This window comes from Chironomus tepperi, unplaced genomic scaffold, assembly GCF_022539635.2.
Source record: "Chironomus tepperi strain 1889 unplaced genomic scaffold, CSIRO-AGI_Ctep_v1 contig_261, whole genome shotgun sequence".
Taxonomy (NCBI): Eukaryota; Metazoa; Arthropoda; class Insecta; order Diptera; family Chironomidae; genus Chironomus; species Chironomus tepperi.
In genome coordinates, this window is record NW_027226383.1 from 110,839 (window position 1) to 135,200 (window position 24,362).

Below are 24,362 nucleotides of genomic sequence, written 5' to 3' on the forward strand. Positions count from 1 at the left end.
ATAACACGGAAATCGATTTGATTTGACTTACTTTTAAATTTAAGAAACAAGCTAAATCCATTCAGAAGAACAGGAAATATTTGCAGTTTATTGGTTATGAATCGAGTTTAGTTGTGAAATTTTAAAATTACAATTTTTTAATTTAAAATAATTTTTATTATATTTATTGAATTCAAATTCATTAAAACCTGAAAATCTTAAAAAAGTCATTAATTTAAATTTTAAATAAAACATTAATTTTTCATTGAATAAATTTTTTATTAATTATCAAAAAAGCAAATTCTTTCGAATTCCTTTTTCATTCATTACATGTCTATTTAATACAAAAAAGAAAAAAAAATACATAATTATAATTAAAAAAGCTTTTTAAAATTACACGAAAATGAATTTATTTAAGAAAAATCTGAGGAGAGCTTAATTCAAAATATTTTTTTTTTCACTAATTCTACTATCAAGTTTGTCCACTAAGAACTTTTTTTTTTGATTCGCACACTCATGGCTTTTTTTTCATTTATTTTTTGTGAATATATTTTTTTATTTATTTTAATGTGCGAATTATTCATAAATTTCTAAAGCTTAATCTTTATGGAAATAAAAAGTAAATTTATTTAAAAAATTAAAAAAACTGTGTAAAATCCGTGATTGATTTATAAACGACTAAGAAAATATAAAAATAAAAATTTATGTAAAAATAATTTTTTTAAAATTAAATAAATTTTGTTCGATTTAGAAGACATAAGGAAGGAACATAAAATAACGAATATATCATTTAAATTAAATTTGATTTCTGTGAATTAAAATTTTTCAAATTAAGTTTTTTTCAGATTCAAAAGTGAATTTTTAGAGCCCTTTCATCTAATTTTCTTTACTTTTTAAGGATTCATAATTATTTGAAGGATCTTTAAAATTTGAAGTAAATTTTCTGAATAGAGACATTGTTGAAATAGTTTAATTCCATTTTTTTTGTACTTGAAACCGATTTTCTATATTTTATAGAGATCATTTAATCATAACTCATAATTTAAGGTGACCTAACGTTGAATTCTTGTATGTTGGAGTGGATTTGAGGTCCCCCTTAGGTGCTGCCTCAATTATCTAGTCCTTATTATTCTGAATGCTTTCATATTGACTAAACAGAATATTTAAAGTAGTCAGAACATCAAGATTCTTCACATTAAAATTCTTTTTAAATTGTATTTTAAACTATTTTCGAATTAAAAAATCAATAACAGTAGAAATATGTGCAAAAAAATAGGAAGTACGTATATGATTTTCATGGCAACTAAAGAACACGATTATTCTTAATTTGCTCTAAATTTAAATATTAATTTTTTAAATAATAGACACAAAAATTATTTTTAAACTTTTTTTTCATAAATTTTGCAATAGGTGCGAGATGTTTGTAAAACCTAAAATTAAAACTTAATTAATTAAAAAAAATTCTTTACACAACACATGGTAACATCATTTTTTTTCATGAACATTTTCTATTTTTTGTTTTTTTGTTGCTATATTTAAATTTTATCAATTACATTAATGGATATATGTTTGGAGAGTGATTTGGAATGAATCATTGTTTTATTTTTTTGTTTGTGGTGTCTTTTTTAATGCTTTAATGGGACTTCTGGGGGTTTGATAAATTTTTTGAATTTTTAAAGATTTCTTAATATTTTTATTAATGTTCAAATTAATAATTTTGAACAGAAATAAAATTTAATTTGAATTCTTAATCAAGAATTATTGTTTCTTTTGAGATTTTTGTTTTAAAAATTTGAAAATTTAAATTTTAAGAATTATGAAAGTTCAAATTTCAAAACTAAATTGTTAACAAATTTTGAAAATTAAATAAGTTTAAAAATTCAAAAAATTATCAAAATCTCGCATAGTCCATTATTAATTTTAAATGTTTGTGCATTTTACATTGAGTTATTTATGTAGCAATAAAAAATAAGTAGCTGAAGAATTCATCAATTTTATAGAATTTTATGGTTTTTAAGTCATTGATTTAATCAAATGAGTCATGTAGTAGTATTAAGCAGCAATAAAAATATCCAATAAAGTTCATCAAGTACCTGCTCATTTTTAGATCATGATTAACTAAAATTCATTTAATCTTATTCACAACTCACATGACCATTTAACATCAAACTCAAAACTTCATTTAAAATATTCAATCACACATTAGCAATTTACTTCCTAGTCCCGAAAAAAACAACCAATTTTATTAATGTATCAAAACTCATTGCATTTTGTAAATCATGAAAAGCTCATTAATAAGTTCAAAATCATGTCTGAAGTCTGTTTAGATTTTAATTACCATTAAAATATATTTGAAATGTTTGAACTTTTCAAACAAATTTAATTGTTAATTGTATCATGATCAACATGAAGGCATCAAAATTTATCTTTGGAATCAAAATCCTTATGATGATTTTGTGAGAATTAATTTCAGTTTTTAATTTTTTTGAATATTTTAATTAAAATTCAATTAAAAGTTCAAATTCAAAATTGTGAAATTTGACGAAAAACTTTAAAATTTTCAAATTTAGCATCAAATTCTCTCAAAATCATTTCAAGGGATCAAATTATTTTATTAAATTTTCTAAACATAAACAATTTTGATTTTATACTGCATTAATTTGCTAATTTCGATACTAATTGACCCTCATTCGTTTATTGAGTGATAGGAATTCAAATATTTTGACATTCAAAGCATATTCATGCAGCTTAGCTCATTAACTAAACAGGATTACGTCAAAGCTAGTCGAGTCGTGCTGAGTCGAAGATTTTTGCAATTTTTGCGCTTTAATTTTGGCTTCTTCCTTGCTTTCAACTTGTCAATGAATTTAAAAACATGAAATTAATTAGTTTGACTTTTTTTTGGTCACCAGGAAGTAAATATTTAGGTTTGATTGTAAAATTCTTTAAAATTGATAAATTTTCAGAATTTATGGATGATTTAAAATTTAATTTGTAAAAGAATGAAATTGAAAAAGTTCATCACACACATTATAAACATTAACTAACATCAATTTATTTGTTTATAAGTTAAGTTATGTAGTTTTTAAGTTCATGAAGCAGTTTTAATTGTTGGATTGTTTGGGAAAATTTTGTTGAAATTTGACATTTTTAAAAATTTAAATTTAATTTTTTAAATAAAGATTTTCAAATTCTCAACCAAATTTTCCCCAAAATTCCAATTTATTTTTTATAAAAATTCATTATATTTTTTCACAAACCGAAGAAAAGTCTCCTTTTAAGATTGAACATTTAATTCTTTGGTGATTTCCATTTTCTACACAAAAAACATTTTTTAATTTTATTAAATTTTTTTGTTCTAAGCACAAAATATTTGTCTCATCTACTCTAATAAGACACGTCAACAACGTCATCATCATCATTAATTTATTTCTATAAATTTTTTTAACTTCTTCAATTTTTTCCATGAGCAAAATAATTTTTTTTCTTCATAGTTTTTAAATTAAAAATTCAAATGAGAAACATAAAAAAAAGTTTTATTTAACACAAATATTGACACATTCAAGATATATTGCTACCTGCATTTAAAAAGAAAAAAAAAATTAATATGGAAACGAGTTTGGTGAGATGGTTGAGTTGGCATTATATGGTGGACATGAAGTGCATTTTTACTGTAAATTATGGGAATAATTTGTGTAAGTGTCACTAAAGACATTATAAAAACTGGGCTGGTACATCTAATGTGAGTCTAATTTAGTGTTGCAGTCGGCTGCAGGCAGTTGATTCTGAGTTCAGTTTTTTGACCTTTGCCACGACTTCTTCAAGGAAAGATTCATCCTCTTGAATGATATAGCATTCAGACTTCATCTCCAGTTCACCCCAAAGTGACCAAACTTAAGCACTTCAACATATTTTCCATTAAATTCATCGCATTCTACCGCACTCCGTAAAAATACACTCCATAACTGAAACAATATAATGCGCATGAAATTAATTTTTTTTCTAGTGCTGCAGCAGCTCTAGCTACTGTTGTGCAGTTCATTATATATTTACTCAAGAGAAACTACTCGATTGGATGTGTACATTTTGCATTTATGCTTCTTGATAATTCTCAAACTTTAATATTAAAAAAAAAAATCTTTTATTATTTTTACAGAGGCAGTAATACAGATTCATTTGGTATGCATTTGTGATTGAATGATAAAAATAAACATCAATTGGAATATTATTGGATATGCATTTGGTAATACAAACAGTTATGTAGGCTGACTCTGCTCTTATATGATAATTTATATTTCGGGCACATATTCAAGCGCGGCAATATGATGGGAATTTAAATATGTATTTTTTTATTTATATATTTATGCTTTGGAATTTTCTTCTTCATTAAGGTTTATTGACTCTTGTGTCGTGTCTCTTTCACAAAGTAATCTTTTTTTTATATTATTAACTCATCAAGTTTTTCCTTTTAATTCGATCTCATTTATTTTTCGGCAGATGACGTTTCATGTGCAGTGCTAAATGATCACTACGGGCAAATGATCTCTCACATACGACGCACTTGAATGGCTTTGCACCCGTATGTTTTCGATAATGGCGTGTTAATTCATCGCTACGTGCAAATCTCCATTCACATTCCGGCCATTGACAAGAATACGGCTTTTCACCTGTAAAATATAAGAAAATAAATAATTTATTTGTAGTCATCAAGACGGCAACAATGTAAATAATATATATTTTTAAGTTTCATGACAAAATCAACTTCATATGACTCGATTGTGTGTATTCAACTAAAATTTGTAGCCTACAAATGAATAAATGGCAATAGAAGTAAATATTTTAATACACAAAACCACAGGAATGTCTCATTCAATTTTTTTTATGGTGATTTCTAGGTGGCAATTGAGGTGATTGGGTTGTATGGAGTTTTGTCGGACTGAGTGAGATGGTAGGGATGCTCAAGTATGGAGCTATGGAATTTAGCGTCAGCTGAGATCTTATCAATTTGAGGCGCAGCTAGAGAGGATTATGAAATCTTCTGATGTGATGCAAACGGCAGCTGAGTTGACTAATGACTTGAATATGTTTTTTTAAATGCAATCTTTGAGCAACTGCAATCTTTATGCTGTACATATGGACCATATTAATTGAACTATACCAAGATATCAGTCTAGCAACATGGCTTAGGACGGTAATGAAGGAATGCCAGTTAGATGTCAAAACTGAGAATTTGTACAAGCTTTGTGATACAGCCAGCAACAGAGTCAGATGGAAGGCATTTTGTAGCAATCTAGGCTCCAAGTCGGAGCATGGTGCCAGTAAGTAAGTAAGTAAGATATCAGTCAATAGATCACCATCAAGCAGATATCCCTCAATTTCCATATTTACAGTCGTAAGCCACTCACCCATCAATCCAAAATAAATCCCTAAATTACAAAAATATTCTGCGTCTAATACCTCTCATTAGCCTAACAATCCACAACTATTTTTTACACATTAGTGTTCCGTTACTTCAACTTTTTATGAATGAAGCTTCTTTTCTTCTTTTCTTTCATCATTTTTGTCATTCATTACTAATCTCATCCATTCATTATTTGCCTTTCATTTACTCATCTTCATCAAATCGTAACGAACAATGTGAAAAAAAACTTCATTTAATATTTGCGGTTTTTGCGCTACTGAATTAATGTTATTTTTTTTAACGTAAACGCCTTTCTTTTACTTTAGTAGCAAAAAAACGCTTTGGGTGTCCTCAAGTGTCATCAATTTTTGCACATTTAAATGAAAATGTTTATGATTGAAACTGAAAATTTATTAACTTTTTAGTATTTTTATGACTTCCTTTATGTGAATTTCTTTTGAGCTCATTTGAGATTCGCTTAATGCCTCTTTTTGCTTCTTATTCTTCTCACTGTCTTGTTTCTATATTGATCGAGTTTTTTTTATCCAACAAGTCAAGTGTCGAGTATTAATAATGAGTATAGATGTATAGCATGTGCGAGACTGTCGAACATTATTAAGTGTAAATGAAATTCCACTTAACCTGTACGCGATGCTGTGCAGCACACTTTTGAATTTAAGAGTAGTTAATGAGATGAGATGTAATGAAGAAGGTTTGAGTGGTGTTAAGGATGAGTGGCATTTTGAACTCAAGAGTTAAGAATTTTTTGAAGCTTAAAAATTGATTTTTTGGAACATTCTTTTGAATTTTGACTAGAACTGGCATAAGAAACAGAAATTAGATCAAACAGCGCTATATTATTGAATCTAATTAATTAAAAAAATAAATTCCCAAAAATTCCTTTAAAATATTCTTTAATATTCCATATCCTCAATATTCAACCTTATTAAGTCCACAAGTTATGACCACATTTCCTAATATAAACCAAACAACAAAGAAGAACAAGTGTGAATGAAAAGATCGTAAATTTTGGGATAATTTTTTCTCTCTCTCTCATTCCATTTCGGTGTGTTTGTTCAATGGATGGACAGTGTCACCGTCATCGAATTCTCTGTGTGTCTCATTCTCATTTACTTTTTCGATTGGCTTTTAATCAGCATTAAAAATTCTTTATTTTTTTGTTATTTATTTTTTGAATGCGATAAAAATGTCAAAATATATTTTTTTCTATGACCATTGTTAGGTTTGAAATATTCAGGCACAAGTTCATTCATCGAAATTCATTCACAAATTTTTTTGTGGTCATTTCTTCATTTCCATTTCTCATCTTATTTAGATTCTCATCTAATTTGAAATGGAATTAATTTAAATATTTTTGGACATGCTCGATAGTCAACAAATTAGTCAAGTCAATATTTTGTCTCATTTTGATGGCAAGTTGGAACTTAATTAGTTATCGGCTTTATGTTTATCGTCATTGCAGAGGTGTTAAAATATGCAAATTTCTTAATTTAAATTATCATCAATGTCCAATCTAATTAAGCTCATTTTCTACTGCTTGCTTCTGCTTCTGCCATTTCCTTCTTATGACTTACGTTTGCTTTTCGATTTAATGGACAAGATTTTCACACTTATGGACATAATTTGATGTCTCAAGAGATGCTGAAGTGACTGCAATGTTTGTTTACACCAAGTGATGTTAAATGCCTTTTTATTGACGCTGCTTTGAATTATTCAGTTATAAAAATATGGAATCAAGTTGGAAAGGTATTGGAAATTGTGACTTGAGTGCATTTTAGATCGGAATTTCAATAGAATTATTGAAAAACTGCCAGAGAATTTTAAAGACAAAATGAATCTATGAGCAGCTCAGTGAGAAACTAAGACATAAGTCGCGATAATTAATTCATTCGCTTATCATTTTACATGCGTTAAAATCGACTTTAAAATTTTTATTACTTTTCATTTATTTTATTATTTGCAATTAAAAGTGATAAAAGTTGTTCCATAACTATTCATGTAGCTTGAATTCAGAGCATTAACTTTATAGAATTTTCATCATTTGTTGATTGTAGACATTACTAAGGGTTGTATTTTTTCATGAAAATGAGTTTGAGTTTTGATTAAAATTAGAAAAATTAATTTCAAGAATGTCTCAAAAAATCCAGGAAAAAATCCTTTAAATTCAAAGAAATCAACATTTTGTCAAATACATAAACAATGAAGGAACATCCCAAAATTAAGAAAAATGCAGTAAGGATCCTCATCTCTAGTACTCGAATTAAAAATAAAATTAATTATTATCAGAGTAGAAATTAAATAAAAAATAAGAAATGAATTTTAATCTGTAGCTGCAAAGTGTAAAACATTAACAGAATACTAATTATTCCTTTGATATTTTCTTCTCGCACCCAATCAACAACCGAACCAAGTCAACTCAAGTCAGCCGGCATTGATAAAAAGTCATGAAAAGTGCAAGAAAAATTGCAAATAAAAAGGAAGCAAAAAAAGCTGCAAATTTATCTCTCAATAAGGCGTACGAGTGATTTTTATCACTCAAACAAGCTGTATTTGCCAAGAACTATTAATTATTATTAGGCTTTGTACACTTTTGCTGACTAATAATTGGCTGTTTTTGTCTATGAACATTTTAATCCATTTGAAAGACTTTTCATGTTCAAATAAAGACATAATTATGTTCACTTTCTGTTGCTCTTTATCTTCATGTTGTGAGATGTTGAACATATTATTGGAAATTGGATCAAATTGCTGGATTTTATATGTTGAATAAATGGATTTGAGGTGCGAATTGTGAGATTAATCAGTGAGTAGCTTATAACAAGCTACCCTTGTCAGTTAGTCTTCTCCAAGTGCATGTCATCTTCCAAACCTTCAATTTCCGTCAATTCTACTAAAATCATTCAAAATCGAGTCTCAAAATTCCAAAAAGCTCATAAAACTAATGAAAAATTCCTTTCATATTTCAACCATTACCGCTGCTACTGAACCAAATAGCTTTCCAGTCTCACAGAACTAATAAGAAGCAATGATCAAGAGAAATAGATGAAAGAAATCATAGTGACATAAGTACACGAATAACATGATTGATTTGAATGATTGAATTAATTTATGACAAAAATCAAATTAAAATCAGCAGCAAGCAATTCAGTTCGATTTCAAATTTCATTTGCTTGTTGGACATAACGAGAATGAGGAAGAAAGAGAGAGAAGAAAAAGTAAATTCGAGATTTATTTTTAATTAATGTTGTGATTGTGCAAGGAAAACAACATGAAAATGCTCTGGCAATAGTTCACATTTGACATTTAACAATATTAATTAATTATCACAAATCAACTTGAAGAAATTTAAAAAGGAAAAGAAGAAATTGAATTTTTGGTTGAGTTGGGAACGGATAGAGCGCATACTTGTGGTTAATACTCACAGTTGATAACTCTAGTTTAATCCAGCAGTCAAACTGCATCTAAAATTATCAACACAAACAACTTCAAAACCTAATTAAAAATCCGAGTTCAAATGCAATTTTTAATTCAACTTGCTGCACATTTTGCCGTTCATTTTAGTTCCATTACAGAGTCCATTCAGTAATACATAAAGTCAAATGTGATATCAAAATTGATATAAAATTGTACCGCAAATAAATCTCAATGTAATGAATGTCTATGCACTGAATATCGAGATTCAAAAAAGTATTTTTTTTGTTAAGCATGAAAAAGAAGCACAGCTGAAGATAAAAACGAGAAAAGAAACAGCGAAATTGAAAGTGAATGAGATGAGGAAGTTAAATATCATGTCAAGAGTTAAGCGAGCCAACTGAATGAACGAAAAAATAAAATAAGCAGCAAACTGCTAAAAGGCATGACTTGTACACGGAATGTGAGGCGCTTAATGGTCAGCACGATACGAGCACAATTTGATGTTGGAATTTTATTAAATGAAACAATCGCAATTGAGATCTGAACGGCAGTGGCTGAATATGCTCATATCGTTCATATCTTATTTCCATTCCATTGAATTTGTGCCTGAACAAAAGAGAATGAAATGCGTGTGCCATACTTAAAATGAGCCGTAAATTTTAAGAGAAACAATTTCATAACTCAATTGTTGTTGTTGCTGTTGCTGCTAGTATCTGTCTTCATGTATAATAGACTCGTTCCAAACCGACCTGCTGGCACTGCTGCCTGATTTCATTTCTTGCCATTATTTAAACTATTTTCAAATAGACTTTTTTTATAAAATGGAACAAAATGCGATAAAAAGATCGCAAAAAAGACATAAATTGATTGAGAAATAATAATTCACAATAGACACAGCACAAGACTTCTCATGTATATTGCCATAGATTAATATCAGTTATGATCGAAATTTGTCATGAAGCATGTGCATGCGATCTTAATTTAATAAAATTATTGCGAACTTACCAGTATGAATTCTTTGATGTGCTTTCAAATGAGAGCTCTTTGTGTAGACTTTGTTACAACCTGTAATGAGATTGGAAGAAGAAATTGAGATGAATTAGATGAAGTTTGATAAAAATTAATGAATGACTGAAATTGAAAGTGGATTTTTGGATCGAATTAGCTTTGAAAATTTTCATGTATTTTTGTCAATTTTTGACCTACTTGCTGCTTAAACGCCATAAATCTCCATCAACCAAAATATTCCCACACATCAAAAACCGTCCACCGAAACTGACCACCAAAAATCAATTCAAAATTAATCGACCAGTTCATTTGTCATCGAGTAAATGGATTATAAAGTCGAAGACATGACACATGTAAGTCAGTCATTAAATAAGAAGTTAATAATCGCTTATGTTCCCAAGTGATCAATTTTATGTACTCCACATATGAGCCTAAATATGCATTGGATATCCACCAAAAATAATATAAGTTGACCGAGACACTGACGAAATTAACGAAATGAAAATGATCGTAAAGGAGAGAAAGAAGGCAAAAAAGAGACACGCGTTTTGGTTTTAATAAGAAGTTACAGCAAGTAAGCAAATGATCAGCCGCAAAGTAAGTAATTTATAATGAAATAATCTGCTGTTAATTTCTCAGCAGTTTAAAAAAAAATTATGTTCAATGAAATTAATCACATTGAATGTCATGTCACTTATTAGCCTAAAGCTACTATCATATCGCTATGCTTTTAATGATGGATAACATGGAAATGTGAGTTGTAAATTTGTTCAATTAGAATGGATAAACTGGAGCAGTTTAAGGGGGTTATGGAGAGGTTATATGGTAGATTAGGGGATTTGGAGTGGATTAGGTTTGTTTAGGGGAAATGAGGTTAGGGAGTATGTTAAATGGGGCTCGACCAAAAACTACAGGCCTGTATTTTCTAGGTTTTGATGCGCAGACCTCCAGTTTTCGGTTGCATGCTGCAGATCTGCTATTTTGGACAGACCAGGGCAATTTAACTCGTCATTTTCAATTTCTTCCTTCCGAGCTTAACCTTAGCATTATTGCATCATTACTTGGGAATCTCCAAGCACCTACATTAAGTCACATTGCTGAATATTCCCAACCATAACCTCATTTTTATCCATCCACCCCTGACATAATCTGTATCACAAACATACAGTAATGCACACACAAATCCGAACACAAAGGTAAAGGCAAAAAGAGACTCAATTTTAATTAACATTGACTGTGACTAATCGGCCGTGCGCAATGTTGTTTATGATTCAGTCAGAAGTGAAGTGAATAAAATAAAAAAAAATTCCAGTTTTCTTCAACAATGTAAAGTCATACACACATCTGTGACATATAAATTTGACTCAATTTTTTTTGAATAGAAAGGGCTTTTGTGTCTCTCATTTACTTCTTATTCTCTATTATGCTTTCAAAAAAAAAAAAGTTGAAAAATATCTCAAACAAACGACTGAATATTACAGTCGAGGTCAGGTTTGATAAATCGTTCTGTAATGGGATTTAATTTTGGATTAATGATTGCTCTCGTAAATTTTTTTCTCTTCGAGCTTACTGCCTTATTATCTTTTCGCAATGCCATAGGTCACATAACACACAAAAGCGCATTCAATTCCTTTGAAACATTGAAAAAATTGTGATTGGCATGATGATTAAAATTATTATTAAATCAATGTAAATTACTGCATTTTTCAAGAAGGGGAGTAATCAGAATAATGGATGCAGACTACTGAAAAACTACCAGTTTGAGGTCAATTGCAGATGCAGATTTTAAAATAGATTTGAATGAATTGAGGCAAGGTTATTGATATGAAATTGATGATTTTAGGTTCGAGAGCCGTTTTTGGATAGCAAGCAAGTACTGTTGAGCCAAAAATTGCTGTTCTGCGCATCCAGGGCTTGCAACTTTACTTCAAATTATTAAATCCGCATTAAAATCCACTCAACTTTTTTATGAATCATCAAAAAAAAACAAAATGATTTCAATTTAAATTCCGCTTACACAATCGATTCCTGCTATTACATTGGATTAATCTGATTTGATTAATATACAAACAATTGCCCTATAAATAATATATAAACAAAATCCAAAATTACAAATGCGGAAAAAAAATTGTTCGATTTAATTGATTGACATAAATGTAATTACAATTGATACACAGCTGTGTATAGTTTTACGCGTTAGGTCCCAAATCAAATCAAATATGATAAATATATGTCAGAAATATGAGAAAATGAATTTTTATTAGAGTCCAAAAATTAGTCATAAGACCTGTTGATCTTCTAATCTTCAAGAAATAATCTCAAATATTTTTATTATTTTTTCCTTATTCTGACACAGCTAATAATCCAGTTGGTGTTTTTATTCACAGTTAGAATTACATGTTAACATTTATTAGTTTTATTTTATTGGGCTGGTCCAGGAATATTTATTTCTTGTATGTATGGAATATTAATTTTGGGGTTAGAGGTATGAAATTAAGTATGGATAATTTGCAAATAAAAATTTTAATGAACGTTGTCGATAAAAATAAGGAGATAAAAATAAGACATGAGCATTTATTATTGCGATATGTGAAGGAATTTTTTCAAGCTTGATATATTAAGTCAGGAATGGATAGTTTGAGGAAGTTTTGAAATGTGGTTATTAGGGAGTATCAGGAAGGATCTGGAAGGATATATTGACTAGGTCCTTAGGGTATGTATTTCATTCATTTTTTTTCATCAAAAATTTGCATAAAATTCCATTCAATTTCCCATAAGTCCCACAAGCTTTTACATAAGTAACAATAATATCATTCAAATATTATTTCCTGTAAATCCACAATTCGTTACATATATCTAGCGATAAAAGGCCTTTTTAAAAACAAAATCTCTAAGCAAAAACTCATGAGAAATAAAATAAATGATCATAAAAATCTATTTTCAAAAGCAGAACTAAAAAGAGCCTCACATATGATTATTGAATATTGAAACAAAACAGAAAAAAAAAATGCTGAAAAAATAATCAGCCACAAAATGCTGAGCACGTTTTATGTTTATTGCTACTAAACATTTCTCTTTCTTTTCTTCTCATTTTTCTATACTTAACTTCTATAGTACAGTAAGTATTACATCTATACAATAAGTATTCCTTGGCTATGTATGAATGGAAACGCATTATATACCTTTTAACGTATGCTTAATTTAGCTTTTTTTTTTGTTTCTCTTTGGCGCTTTCGTTTAACTAAATATTTATTTTTATGATTAGACAATTGTAAATGTGAAAAAAGCTTAAATTAAATATACGAAACAAATCAGTTCTCATTACTGTCTTTGACTGACTGCGGCATATCATATATGTAAGGTGCTTGTTATAAAGCAGATGAAGAGAATTTATTCGATGAAAAGAAGTAATTTTTCTCATTAATGTCTGATTTGAAAGTTGACGTGAGGCCTTTAGAGGATATTATGAGTTATAAGCTTTAATGATGAAATAGTGATCTGGCTGATCGCGATAATCGGATTAATTTTTGGATTATATTGAGGGATATTAGCGAAAATTGGTTTTTATTGGGTCAATTTGGCAGTTTTTTGCTCTAATTCAGCTCTATCAGTTTCAATGCAGCTTTATCAGGTTCAATTCAGCTTAATGAGCTTCATTTCAACTCTATGAGCTTCAATTTAGCTATATGAGCTTTAATTCAGCTCTCTGAGCTTGAATTCAGCTCTATGAGCTTCAATTCAGCTCTATGAGTTTCAATTCAGCTTTATGAGCTTCAATTCAGCGCAATGAGCTTTAATATAGCATTTTTTGTTTCAATTTAGCATTTTTTGATTCAATCCAAAACTTTTAGCATCTTATTCAGTACTATGAGCTTCAATTCAGCACTATGAGCTTCAATTTAGCTCTATGAGCTTCAGTTAAGTATCTTTTTGCTTCAATTCTACTTAAATCCTCTCAAATCCATTCAATCTGCCATTCATAGCCTCATTGCAACAATATTCTTTCAAGATATATAGCGTGATGCTGCATAAAAAAATCTCCTTCGATCTTTTATTTTTTACCAATAAATTAACTACTTATATGATTGAGTTAGGTTGTGAATAAGACTAAAAGAATAGACTTGATATTAAGATATTTAATGCACATTACATTGCAATTTTTTCCCATGTTAAAATGGCCTTTTTAGCACGGATCGTTGTGTCACATTTAGTCACATACAGTTTTTAAAATACCAAACAAACATTACATAGTAAAGAGTATAAAAAATCTCCTCACGATACATAAATGGCAATAAGTAACACAAAAATATTTCGATAATTTTATCGATATAATTGCAATTCGATAGCATCTCGTAATAATTGTGTGTATGTGCCGCTGTATTAATGTCAGCTATTAGCTTGTATGGCATTTAATTGTGTGAAAATTTTCTTTTTTTTTATTTCTCCTTTATCTCTCACTCTTTAATTCTGCTTTTGTGCCTTAGCACAGCACGAGATGCATTCATTCATGTGCATTGCAATTAATTGCAATATAATTCATTCTCGTATTACGCAAAGGATGGCAGGTTGAATGGGGAGATATGCTGCATATCTTAGAGCTTGAGCTGATAAAACATGTGTAGAAATGTCTTATTGTGTATTATGTATGAATGTAATGAATTTTAAAGCTGAAGATAATGTAAATGGAGATTAAAATAATTGAGGCGATTTGTGAGATTTGTGGAATTGAATTTAAAATTGGTTTGGGGAGATAATTGAAATGTTTGTTGAAGATTATGGGTGATTTTAAATCGAAGTCAAAAAGTATTGATTTTATAAATTAAATGTGCAGTTCAATGTTGTTTTGAATTGGAAATATAGATTTAAATGCAATAATTCAATTATTGAACTTTAAGTTCATATTTTGAGCTTTTAGTTTGAATTTAAGTTCAGTTTTTGACCTTTATGTTCAAATTTTGATCATTAAATTCACATTTGAGTTCAAATTTTGATCATTTAGTTCAAATTTTGATCATTTAGTTCAAATTCTAAGATTTTAGTTCAAGATTTGATCATTTAGTTCAAATTTTGATCATTTAGTTCAAATTCTCAGATTTTAGTTCAAATTTGAGTTTAAGATTTGATCGTTTAGTTCAAATTTTGATCATTTAGTTCAAATTTTAATCGTTTTGTTCAAATTCTAAGCTTTTAATTCAGATTTGACTTCATATTTTGAATTTTAAGTTCAAATATAGATTTTCAATTTGAACTTTAAGTTTTAATTTGCAAACAAATTTTAAAAACTTATATCTCCATGTTATATCTTAAGAATTAACAAATCCAACTTAATATTGAGATCCATCCATTAACAAAGCCCACATAACCTCGATCCCCATTACATAACCTCAAAAAAAGAAGTCTTACATAAAGTGAAAAGTATTTATTAATAATCAACTTACCCATAAAATCACAATGATGAATGCGTCTCTTTTCCAATTCAGGATTATTTCTTCGATTATATTTTCCAACAATTGTCTTTACACCCGAACTAGTTAATATTATTGATGAATGATTTGTGGTAATAGTTGTAGTTGATGTTTTCTTTATAATTATCTTATTATTACTATTATTCCTATTGTTACTATTGACATTGCTGTTGTTATTTGTATTTTCACTTTTTATGCTGCTCAAGTTATTGTTGTTGTCATTCGAATTACCATTGTTTAATATTGTAAGACTTGGAGCATTCGAAGGCTGTTGATTTGGATTATGTTGATGATGTAAATGATGTGAAGAGAGCTGAGGTGATGATTGATTGTTATTATTATTATTTATAGCTAAATTTTGCATGAGATGTTGCTGTTGTTGTTGAATGTGATAAGGCGGAGGTGGTGTTCGTCTTAGGGGACCCTGAGAAATCGAATAAAACAAAAAGAGATTGACGTGAATGAACAATTAATCATTTAGGGATTGATGCATTGAGAAACTGTTAATTGTGTGATGTAATTTCATTAAAAAGAAGTTAATACGGATTTTGAGTAGTTCATTTGATTTTTCGTGTTCAAATTCTGATTCTAATGTTCAAATTTTGATTCTAAAGTTCAAATTTCGATTCTAAAGTTCAAATTTTAATTCTATAGCTCAAATTTTGATCCTGAAGTTCAAACTTTGATCAAAATTCTCAATTTTTGATCTAATCGTTCAAATTTTGATCTTAACCTAAATTGCATCTCAAAAAGCTGTTAAAAATAATTCAATAATTTTATCCAAAGTATCAATTTCCTTATAAATCACACACATAACAAGTCATAATCACCTCCCATTATTATATCTCATTACAATAGTAATTCATCACATAATACTCACTTGAATGGAATTACCAGGACTACCAGGATCCGAACTTGGCGGCGTCAAGGGCGGTACATACATCAATCGACTAATTGGAGCACATAAATTGCTTTGAGATGCAGACGAATATTTGTTATTTCCATATACAGTCGCTTGCTGATTTACAGGCACTGTTGCATGATGATGATGATGATGATTGTTTTGCTGCCAATTATAGTAGTTGTTTGAATACTGCTGTTGCGGCACGTGTCCATGATGTATGTTAAAATCTTGATGATGATAGCCGTTTAACTGTTGATGGTTCGGATGAGCTTGTGGATTGTTATAATGTGATTGTACTGAATATGAATTGTTGTTGTTGTTGTTGCTAATATTATTATTATTATTATTATTATTATTATTACTACTATGATTATGACCTAGATGACTCAGTTGAATTACATTAACATTATTATTATTTATATTACTATTATTGTTATTATGGGCCTGCAGCTGATGTTGATGATGATGATGATGATTATAATATCCCTTCTCGGTCTTAATCTCTAACGGACTAAGGAGAGGAGATGATAGAGACTCAAGAAATGTATCATCAGAAGATTCAAGTTTCACTTGTGTTGCACCAGTCAATGCACTTAACATTATGGCATTCTCCGGATCTATATTCTGTATTGAACTCGTTATATCTTCCCACAGTGGCGGCCTTAAAAATGGATCGATTTCATTTTCCGTCGAACATGATGACGGCTCTCTCTTCGCACCTGCAATAATAAATGGATATTAGATTTTATTGATCGTAACTGGAATTTGCATGGGATTTGTGATATAAAATGGAATTTTGAGGATATTTGAAGATTAAGAAGACATTTGGCAATGATTGTGCATCAGAATTTGAGAGTTTTAGTGCTGTGTTTGAGGTATCGCACAGCTAATGCATGACATCATCACCAACCGACTCCTTATGTCTCAAAAATTCCAATTTCTTAATTAAATCATCAATTAAAAATGTTTATTACCGCAATAATACTCTTTGACATTTCCGTAACTTTCGTAACTTCCTCCATAAACAGCTGTTGATGGTGATACCGATGTGTCTTGCTGACTTGGAAGAATTTCCAATTCAACATCCGTATCCAGTTTGTTCAATCGATTCATCAGTTCATGCCGAAATTCAATGTCAGTTGACTGTGGAAATAGAGCAAAAAATTTGAATTTTATTAATTGAAATATAATTAGTTTAGAAATTGTTAAAAATTGTTAAAGAGTTTGAATTTTTACTTAATTTATTAAAAGGTTCAAATGAGTAATTATCAGTCATGTCTAATTTTACGGTACATTAGCCATCCGAAAAAAAAACAAAAATCAACTTTAACAGCTTTAAATAATTTTCATGACATTCCACTTTGTTCCTAATCTTCTTAAACACTGACATCTCATTGAGATGAAAATTAGAACTAGCTACTGTTTTTTTTTTCTCTTCTGTTTGGCATCTCATGAATAATTTAACACTTAAATGCTTAATTTTATTGTTTTATGATGTGTTAGTTACCCATGGTAAAACTTAATTTTCATCTCCATTTGATTTTTTTGCTACTGTGGCTTATAAATGAGTTTAATTTTCACATTTTAAATAACATGTTGATTGGTGCAATATAACTTGTGCTGACTGCATGTGCTTGTTCATTAGATGATACATATATGTGGATAAGTATGGAGTTTTAAAGTTCTCATGTCGATGATTTTTAAATTTTAAATTTTTTTTAATTTTGAATTTTTTGTTTTAATTTTTGAAGTTTTTGAATTTTGAAATTTAAATTTTTTAAACATTTACAGTTTTTTGAAAGAAATTAAAGTTTAAAACACTTTTTAATTTTTTTTTTAAATTCATATAAATTTAAAATTTTAATCAAATTTTAAAGTTGAATGAAATTTTAAAGTTGAATTCATATTTTAACTTGAATTAATTTTTAAGTTTGCATTAAATTTTAAATTTGAATTAATTTTAAATAATTCTTAAATTTTAATTTTCAATCAAATTTTAAACTTTTTTCAAATTTTTATTTGTTTACACATTTAAAATTGATTCTGTCATGTTAACCAATTCCCTCATTTCTATTTAACTTTATATTCACTTCTTTTCAATTTAATCGGTTTTAAACAAAATCTTTTTCTTTAAAAAACATATTTAACAAAAATTTGTAAGTGAAACTTGACTTGTCTTTAGTGCAAAAAATTGTGGTCACGATTTTGATATTTTTCGATTCACTTTGTGCCTCCTCTAAATTACCTACAACATTTTCAATTTGAATGAAGCATTTTTTCTTCATTGCTTCTTAAATTTACATTTTTTGTTGCTTTTTTTCAGCCATCTGGTATTGAAGGAGAAAAAAATAATAATCAGCAGCAAAATGCGGTTGCATCGCGAGGGCAAATTGTAATTTAGAGAAGAAATAAATGTTGCACAAAAATTGAGGGAAGTAAGGAAATAAGGTTTAAATTTATGTGATGGATTAGGCGTTTCTGAAGACTTCAAGGCTCTCAGGAGTCTGTCTAGGCTCTCAGGAGTCTGTCAAAGCTCTCAGGAGTCTGACAAGGCTCTCAGGAGTCTGCCAAGGCTCTCTGGGGTCTGTCAAGGCTCTGAGGAGTCTGTCAAGGCTCTCAGGAGTCTGTCAAGGCTCTAAGGAGTCTGTCAAGGCTCTAAGGAGTTTGTCAAGGCTCTAAGGAGTCTGTCAAGGCTCTAAGGAGTCTGTCAAGGCTCTAAGGAGTCTGTCAAGGCTCTAAGGAGTCTGTCAAGGCTCTAAGGAGTCTGTCAAGGCTCTAAGGAGTCTGTCAAGGCTCTAAGGAGTCTGTCAAGGCTCTAAGGAGTCTGTCAAGGCTCTAAGGAGTCTGTCAAGGCTCTAAGGAGTCTGTCAAGGCTCTCAGGAGTCTGTCAAGGCTCTAAGGAGTCTGTCAAGGCTCTCAGGAGTCTGTCAAGGCTTACAGGAGTCTCATAAGACACAAAAGCAACTCAACATCATCCACCAGACAAACCAACAGCATCAACTCTTTCACCATCCAATACAGCACAAAGTATGCCTCCGAATCAAAGATATGCATGCATGTGTATATTAAAATATTGTTTAGGCGATCATTACATTATCATTTCTGCTACTGCTATAACATTTGTGCTATTACAGTACACAAATATTACAATATTAAATATTTTTGTGTGATGCAGATTGGAAAAAGTTCAACTGTTACATCATCAGCATCACTAATAGTGAACTTATGCTATATGCTTATACCATACTTATTGCTGCAATAATATCGAAGTGGAGATACTCTTAATTTAAAAAAATAAAATAATATACATAGAAATGTGAACCGCGATAATATAACAGAAGTAAATTATAAATTCAATTTAAGCATTTTTACGACGACATTCCATGGCAAAATTTTCATTTTATAATGAACGAGTAACAGTTAGCAGATTTTTTTTATATAATCTCTATCACAATTGTAGCAAATAGCCCGAGAGAGTGCGAGACTGAAAAGTTCATGTCATGATATTGAATTTGAGGCTTTTTATGCCAATTTTTTTGTATTTTTGAAAAATATGAATTTTATTTGCAATTAATAATGTTTCAGGCTTGTTTGTGTTTTGAAAGGTGGCAATTTAAAAATCATCGGAATTGCCAGAAGCATTTCATGTATGAATGTAACAAAAAAAAATATATAAAAATCTCATGTTTCACAAGACTTGTCATTTCTAATTACGAAAGATTCAAGGATTTAAATGAGAGGCGTAAAAGTTTGATGGAATAAATTTTTATGTTTGAGATTTTAATTAACGAATTTTGCTGTTCCTTATGTGCTTATTTGGAGATTTATGATTTTTTGCTGCAATTTTGAGATTTTTTTTGTGGGTTTTTTAATTATCAAATTAAAATTGGAGCAAATTAAGCTGTCAAGATCCTTTCACTGTGTGGTAACCCTCAATTGTAATTGAATCGTGGTCTATTGATGCAGTTATGGACTTGAGAGCTACTAGCTGCGTACTTATGACTGACTAGGTCCTGAGATTAGGTTTAACATGCTTGCTATACACAAAAATACTCAGGTAATTTGTCAAACAAAAATTATAAGATGCCAAACTCAATTTCCATCAAAATTGTAAATCTTCAACAAATCAAGCCACTAATTTCCAAAAATTCTATCAAATTTCCAACAGTAAACCCACAATTCCTCAATTTCCGCCCATTTCCACAACTTATATCATTACAAAATATGCAAAACATTTCCATGAAAATTTGTCAGAATTTAATTTAAAGGTGATAGGTCCCTTTGAGCAAAACAACTGTTCTAGATCACCAGATAGCCCAGACATTCGTAAACATTCACTCACGATTTTCATTTATTTTGTCTAGATTTCAATCTTTCCTATTAAATAATTAATTAATTTTTAATTCTCTCAATTTGTTAGAACTATTAAATCAATAGACATGAAGGCATTTGCTTTTATCTGATTGGCTAACGATTCGTATGTTTGAGAGTATGCGGATGTAGAATATTTAATATTTATGATAAATATTGAATCAAATATGTCAATTTAGAATTTGCTGGATTTTGATGAAAATTTAAATTGACAAGTTATTTTGATTTGATTGAATTTTTCTGATGTTTTAGCATTTGTGCGTTTATTGACTGATTTTTATGTCATAGTTTTGAAAGCAGTTGCCATTGACCTCAAATCTGACAATTTTTTGACATTTTAGTATTGAAAAAATTTATAAATTTGCTAAATTGTTGAAAATTCCAAATTAGTCCAGCAAGTAAAATTTTATAGAAACTGTAAATGATCACAAAGCTTCAAATCCTTCATCACAAGCATAAAGTCATCATTAAATATATTTTTTTGATGATCTTATTACAAATTACAATTTAAATTCTCATTAAGATGTCAAGCAAACTATATAATTTGACTACCAAATATAGAAGCAGGTCTTTTTTGCATTAAATCTAAAATTATGTCTTCAATTTTAATTTAGACTTCAAACTTCATTGTCTTAAAGAAATAATAATGGCAAATTGCAGTATTTGTTTACTTCAGTAAATTTTAATGACATGCTTTAAGAGTAGGAAGAGGAGATATATGAAATAAATTGCGAATCTTGTTAATTAAAGGCTTTAAATTTGAAACAAAATAAGATTTTAAATTTATTGGTGCTTGAGGAAGTTTTAGGATGAATATCAGGTCAAAATATGTCTTGAACACTAGTTTTGAGCATTAATATAAGAAGGAGCGTTGCTTGAAGAGACCAAATTCATTTTTAAATCAATAAATGTTATCCCAAGCGGCACAAATAAAGAAGGCTTTGCCAAGGAGCCTCAAAGGTTCCGCCAAACCTCTTTTATCAATTCCAAATAGAAACCGCTTACTTTGACGTCCATATGGCTGTCGAAATGAGTCAGCTCCATACCAGAGACTTCTTCATTTGTGTCTGTCGGGTAAGTCTCTCAAGAAAGCCTCAAAACACCTTTCCTGGATCTTAAATTTGATTATATGAAAACTCATTAAGCTCTCAACAAATTCTTCGAACCAATTCAACAAAGTCTGCATAAATTCTCACGAATAAATTCCAGTAGCGCCAGACACAGAGATGAAAATCCATTTAAATAAAATAGAAATTGAAAGAAATCAATCGAATTGAATTTATTTAATAGAAAATGCATTTCAATCATAATTTTTTCCAGCACTTTTACTTTATTATTTCCAATTTCATTTCCATTTCACGAGTGATGCATGAATTTATCTCTTTAAAGTTGCTTTATATAAAATGTATTAAATACAGGCAAAGAGTAGAAGGAAAAATAAAAATCATTTAATGGAAATGTCATGTTTAAGTGCTATTTGTTAACAGAAGTCTAATAGATGTAGAAATACAAATCCATACATTTAATTAAATATCAATAACTGATTTTGTTTCTTTACATTTCTTCTCCCATTCATTCATGTTATGAACATTACATATTGGTATCGATAGATAGATAGATGCATGTTACTATATACAATATAACATTATTGATGGCGAGGAACTCAAAGGAGTGCAAAAATAATTTATAACTCTGTTGTTTTTTTGCTTCGCAAAATGTGAACATTACTTGTTGTTATTCACAGCTTGTAAAATGCGAATCATGCAAACTATTACTTATAATAGGAGATATATTGGAGTTTTGTGAGGTAATTGTTCTGGTAGAATGAAGCATTAAAGCGCATATGCTGTTGGATATGCTGGAGGTTGGTATTGGCAATTTGCAAAGGGTAGTCATTGATAGAGCTAGTTTTAGACGTTAACTGAGAGAAACCATGGATCGCAGCTGATCTGTACGGTCATCGAAGGAAGTAAGTATGTTGCAGGTTTGATTAATAATGTATTTTGAAGGTTCCTGACCTTGTACGACTTGATAGAAGAGAGAAAATAAAGCAACATAAATTATTCCATGTGCGTCCCAGCCAAGGAAGTAAGTAATTCAATAAAGTGAATCCAAATTCCACTCAGTACCAATTTTATGATGTAAATTCGATTTTCAACGATTTTTGCATGTTTTGTCTACCTAAACTCTTTATATCCTCAATCTAAACCCTGTAGCAAGCCTCAAAACAACCATTTTTGGTCGTCCTATGTCCAGAACAGTTGCAAAGACAAAGCAGCTCCAATTCTAAACCTTGATGGAGCTTAAATGCTAAAAAATTCTTTTCTATGCTAGTCACAACTTTATATTTTTTTCCATTTAATTCCTTACTCATTGGACATATTATTCTCAATTCTCATTTTCGAATCACAGTCGGTAAGCATTTAGCTTTCGGGAGTGTGATGTATGCATGTAAAGTGTGCCTTAAACACGGACTCAAAAGCAAATAAATCCTTGGAGTGTGTAGAATAATTTATTATTTTCTTTAATGCTCACTATTCTAAATGCCTCACAAATTGTGTAGTCGCGACCAAATCGTAATTGAGATAAGAATGTTCTAGATTAATTTATTAAAAATATTTAATTTCATATTTTTGCTTGTTTGGAATGACTCAAGTTGTGCGCATACTCACAATAATAATAATAAAGAATAATAGAAATAATAGCATAGAATCTATTGAATTAATGATTTCACTTCTCTCTGTTTCTGTGCTTTATTAAACTTCAATGTCAAAACTTTTTGAGATAAATTTAAACTCGTTTCATTTTATTTTTTATTATAAAGATCTATCGCATAATACCTTTAACACTCACGATATATTTAATTGTAAATCACAAATCAATTTTCTCTATCTGCATGCTTGACTGACTGCATGATTGCCTTTTATTATTGTCATAGATTAGCTCGACAAAAAAATAAAAATTAATGTTAAGAATGCATACAAATAACATTTAATATGGATTAGAAACTTTCAGACTTCAAAGACTGAGGATAAATGTTCTATTGGATCATAATTCACACCATTTTTAGAATATTTTCATTCAATATTTTTATTTTTTCGAACGGAAGGTGTGGAGCACATGTGAATTGTTTCGTTGAAAATTGATTAGCTTGGATCATATGGAATTAGAGACCATGTATCAATATGTTGTGGAATTTTCTTTTGTTGAGGTGTGCTTTTTAGGTATTTTGGAAAGCTTTCGATTAAAATTAATTTGATTTAGAGTTTTTTATTGTTGTAAGAATGAACAAGGTATGATTGATTAGGTATGGAATAGGAAAATGTTTATGTATGTCCTTTAAAAACGGTTGTGTGGTTAGAATTAGATGTTGTATTTAAAATCATAGTGTACAGGAAGATTGAATGAATATTTCTGGTGATTTTAGAAATTGATAATTTGAGTTGCAAGACCATTGAGGGATCTAAAAGTGATCTCAGTGTCTGTAGCATTTGTTATAATCCCCAACTAAATTATAGCAAATCCTACAGACAAAGTAACCGCTTTTAGGTACCTCAGTGGTCTTTCTGTATCTTGAATGCATTCTCTTTGTATTTTAGGGAAATGAATGTTACAGATTGATCTGTCCAGCCCTCAAAAGAATCCAGAAACTTAAATATTCGTTTTGCTACAGTTTATTTCCATACGAATCAAGTAGAAATGAAGAACAAATTAAGAACTGCTAAGTCGTGAGTTCAAATCTCAAAAATATTAGTTTATAATTATTAATATCTTATATGAAACTTTTTTTTCGTGATTT

At 29.4% G+C, this 24,362-nt stretch overlaps 1 protein-coding gene across 1 annotated transcript in view; it reads right to left on the reverse strand.

The window, feature by feature from the left end:
- Nucleotides 1–3,229: 3,229 nt before the first annotated feature.
- dar1 (dendritic arbor reduction 1) overlaps nt 3,230–24,362 on the reverse strand; it is a 54,784-nt gene continuing 33,651 nt past the window's right edge. The window contains exons 2-6 of the mRNA XM_070642008.1: nt 17,167–17,335; nt 16,169–16,911; nt 15,262–15,712; nt 9,821–9,880; nt 3,230–4,646 (exon numbers count right to left, since the gene is read on the reverse strand). Of these exons, the coding sequence (XP_070498109.1) occupies nt 4,459–4,646; nt 9,821–9,880; nt 15,262–15,712; nt 16,169–16,911; nt 17,167–17,335 (1,611 nt within the window). The 3' untranslated portion in view covers nt 3,230–4,458. The remainder of the gene's footprint in view (nt 4,647–9,820; nt 9,881–15,261; nt 15,713–16,168; nt 16,912–17,166; nt 17,336–24,362) is intronic.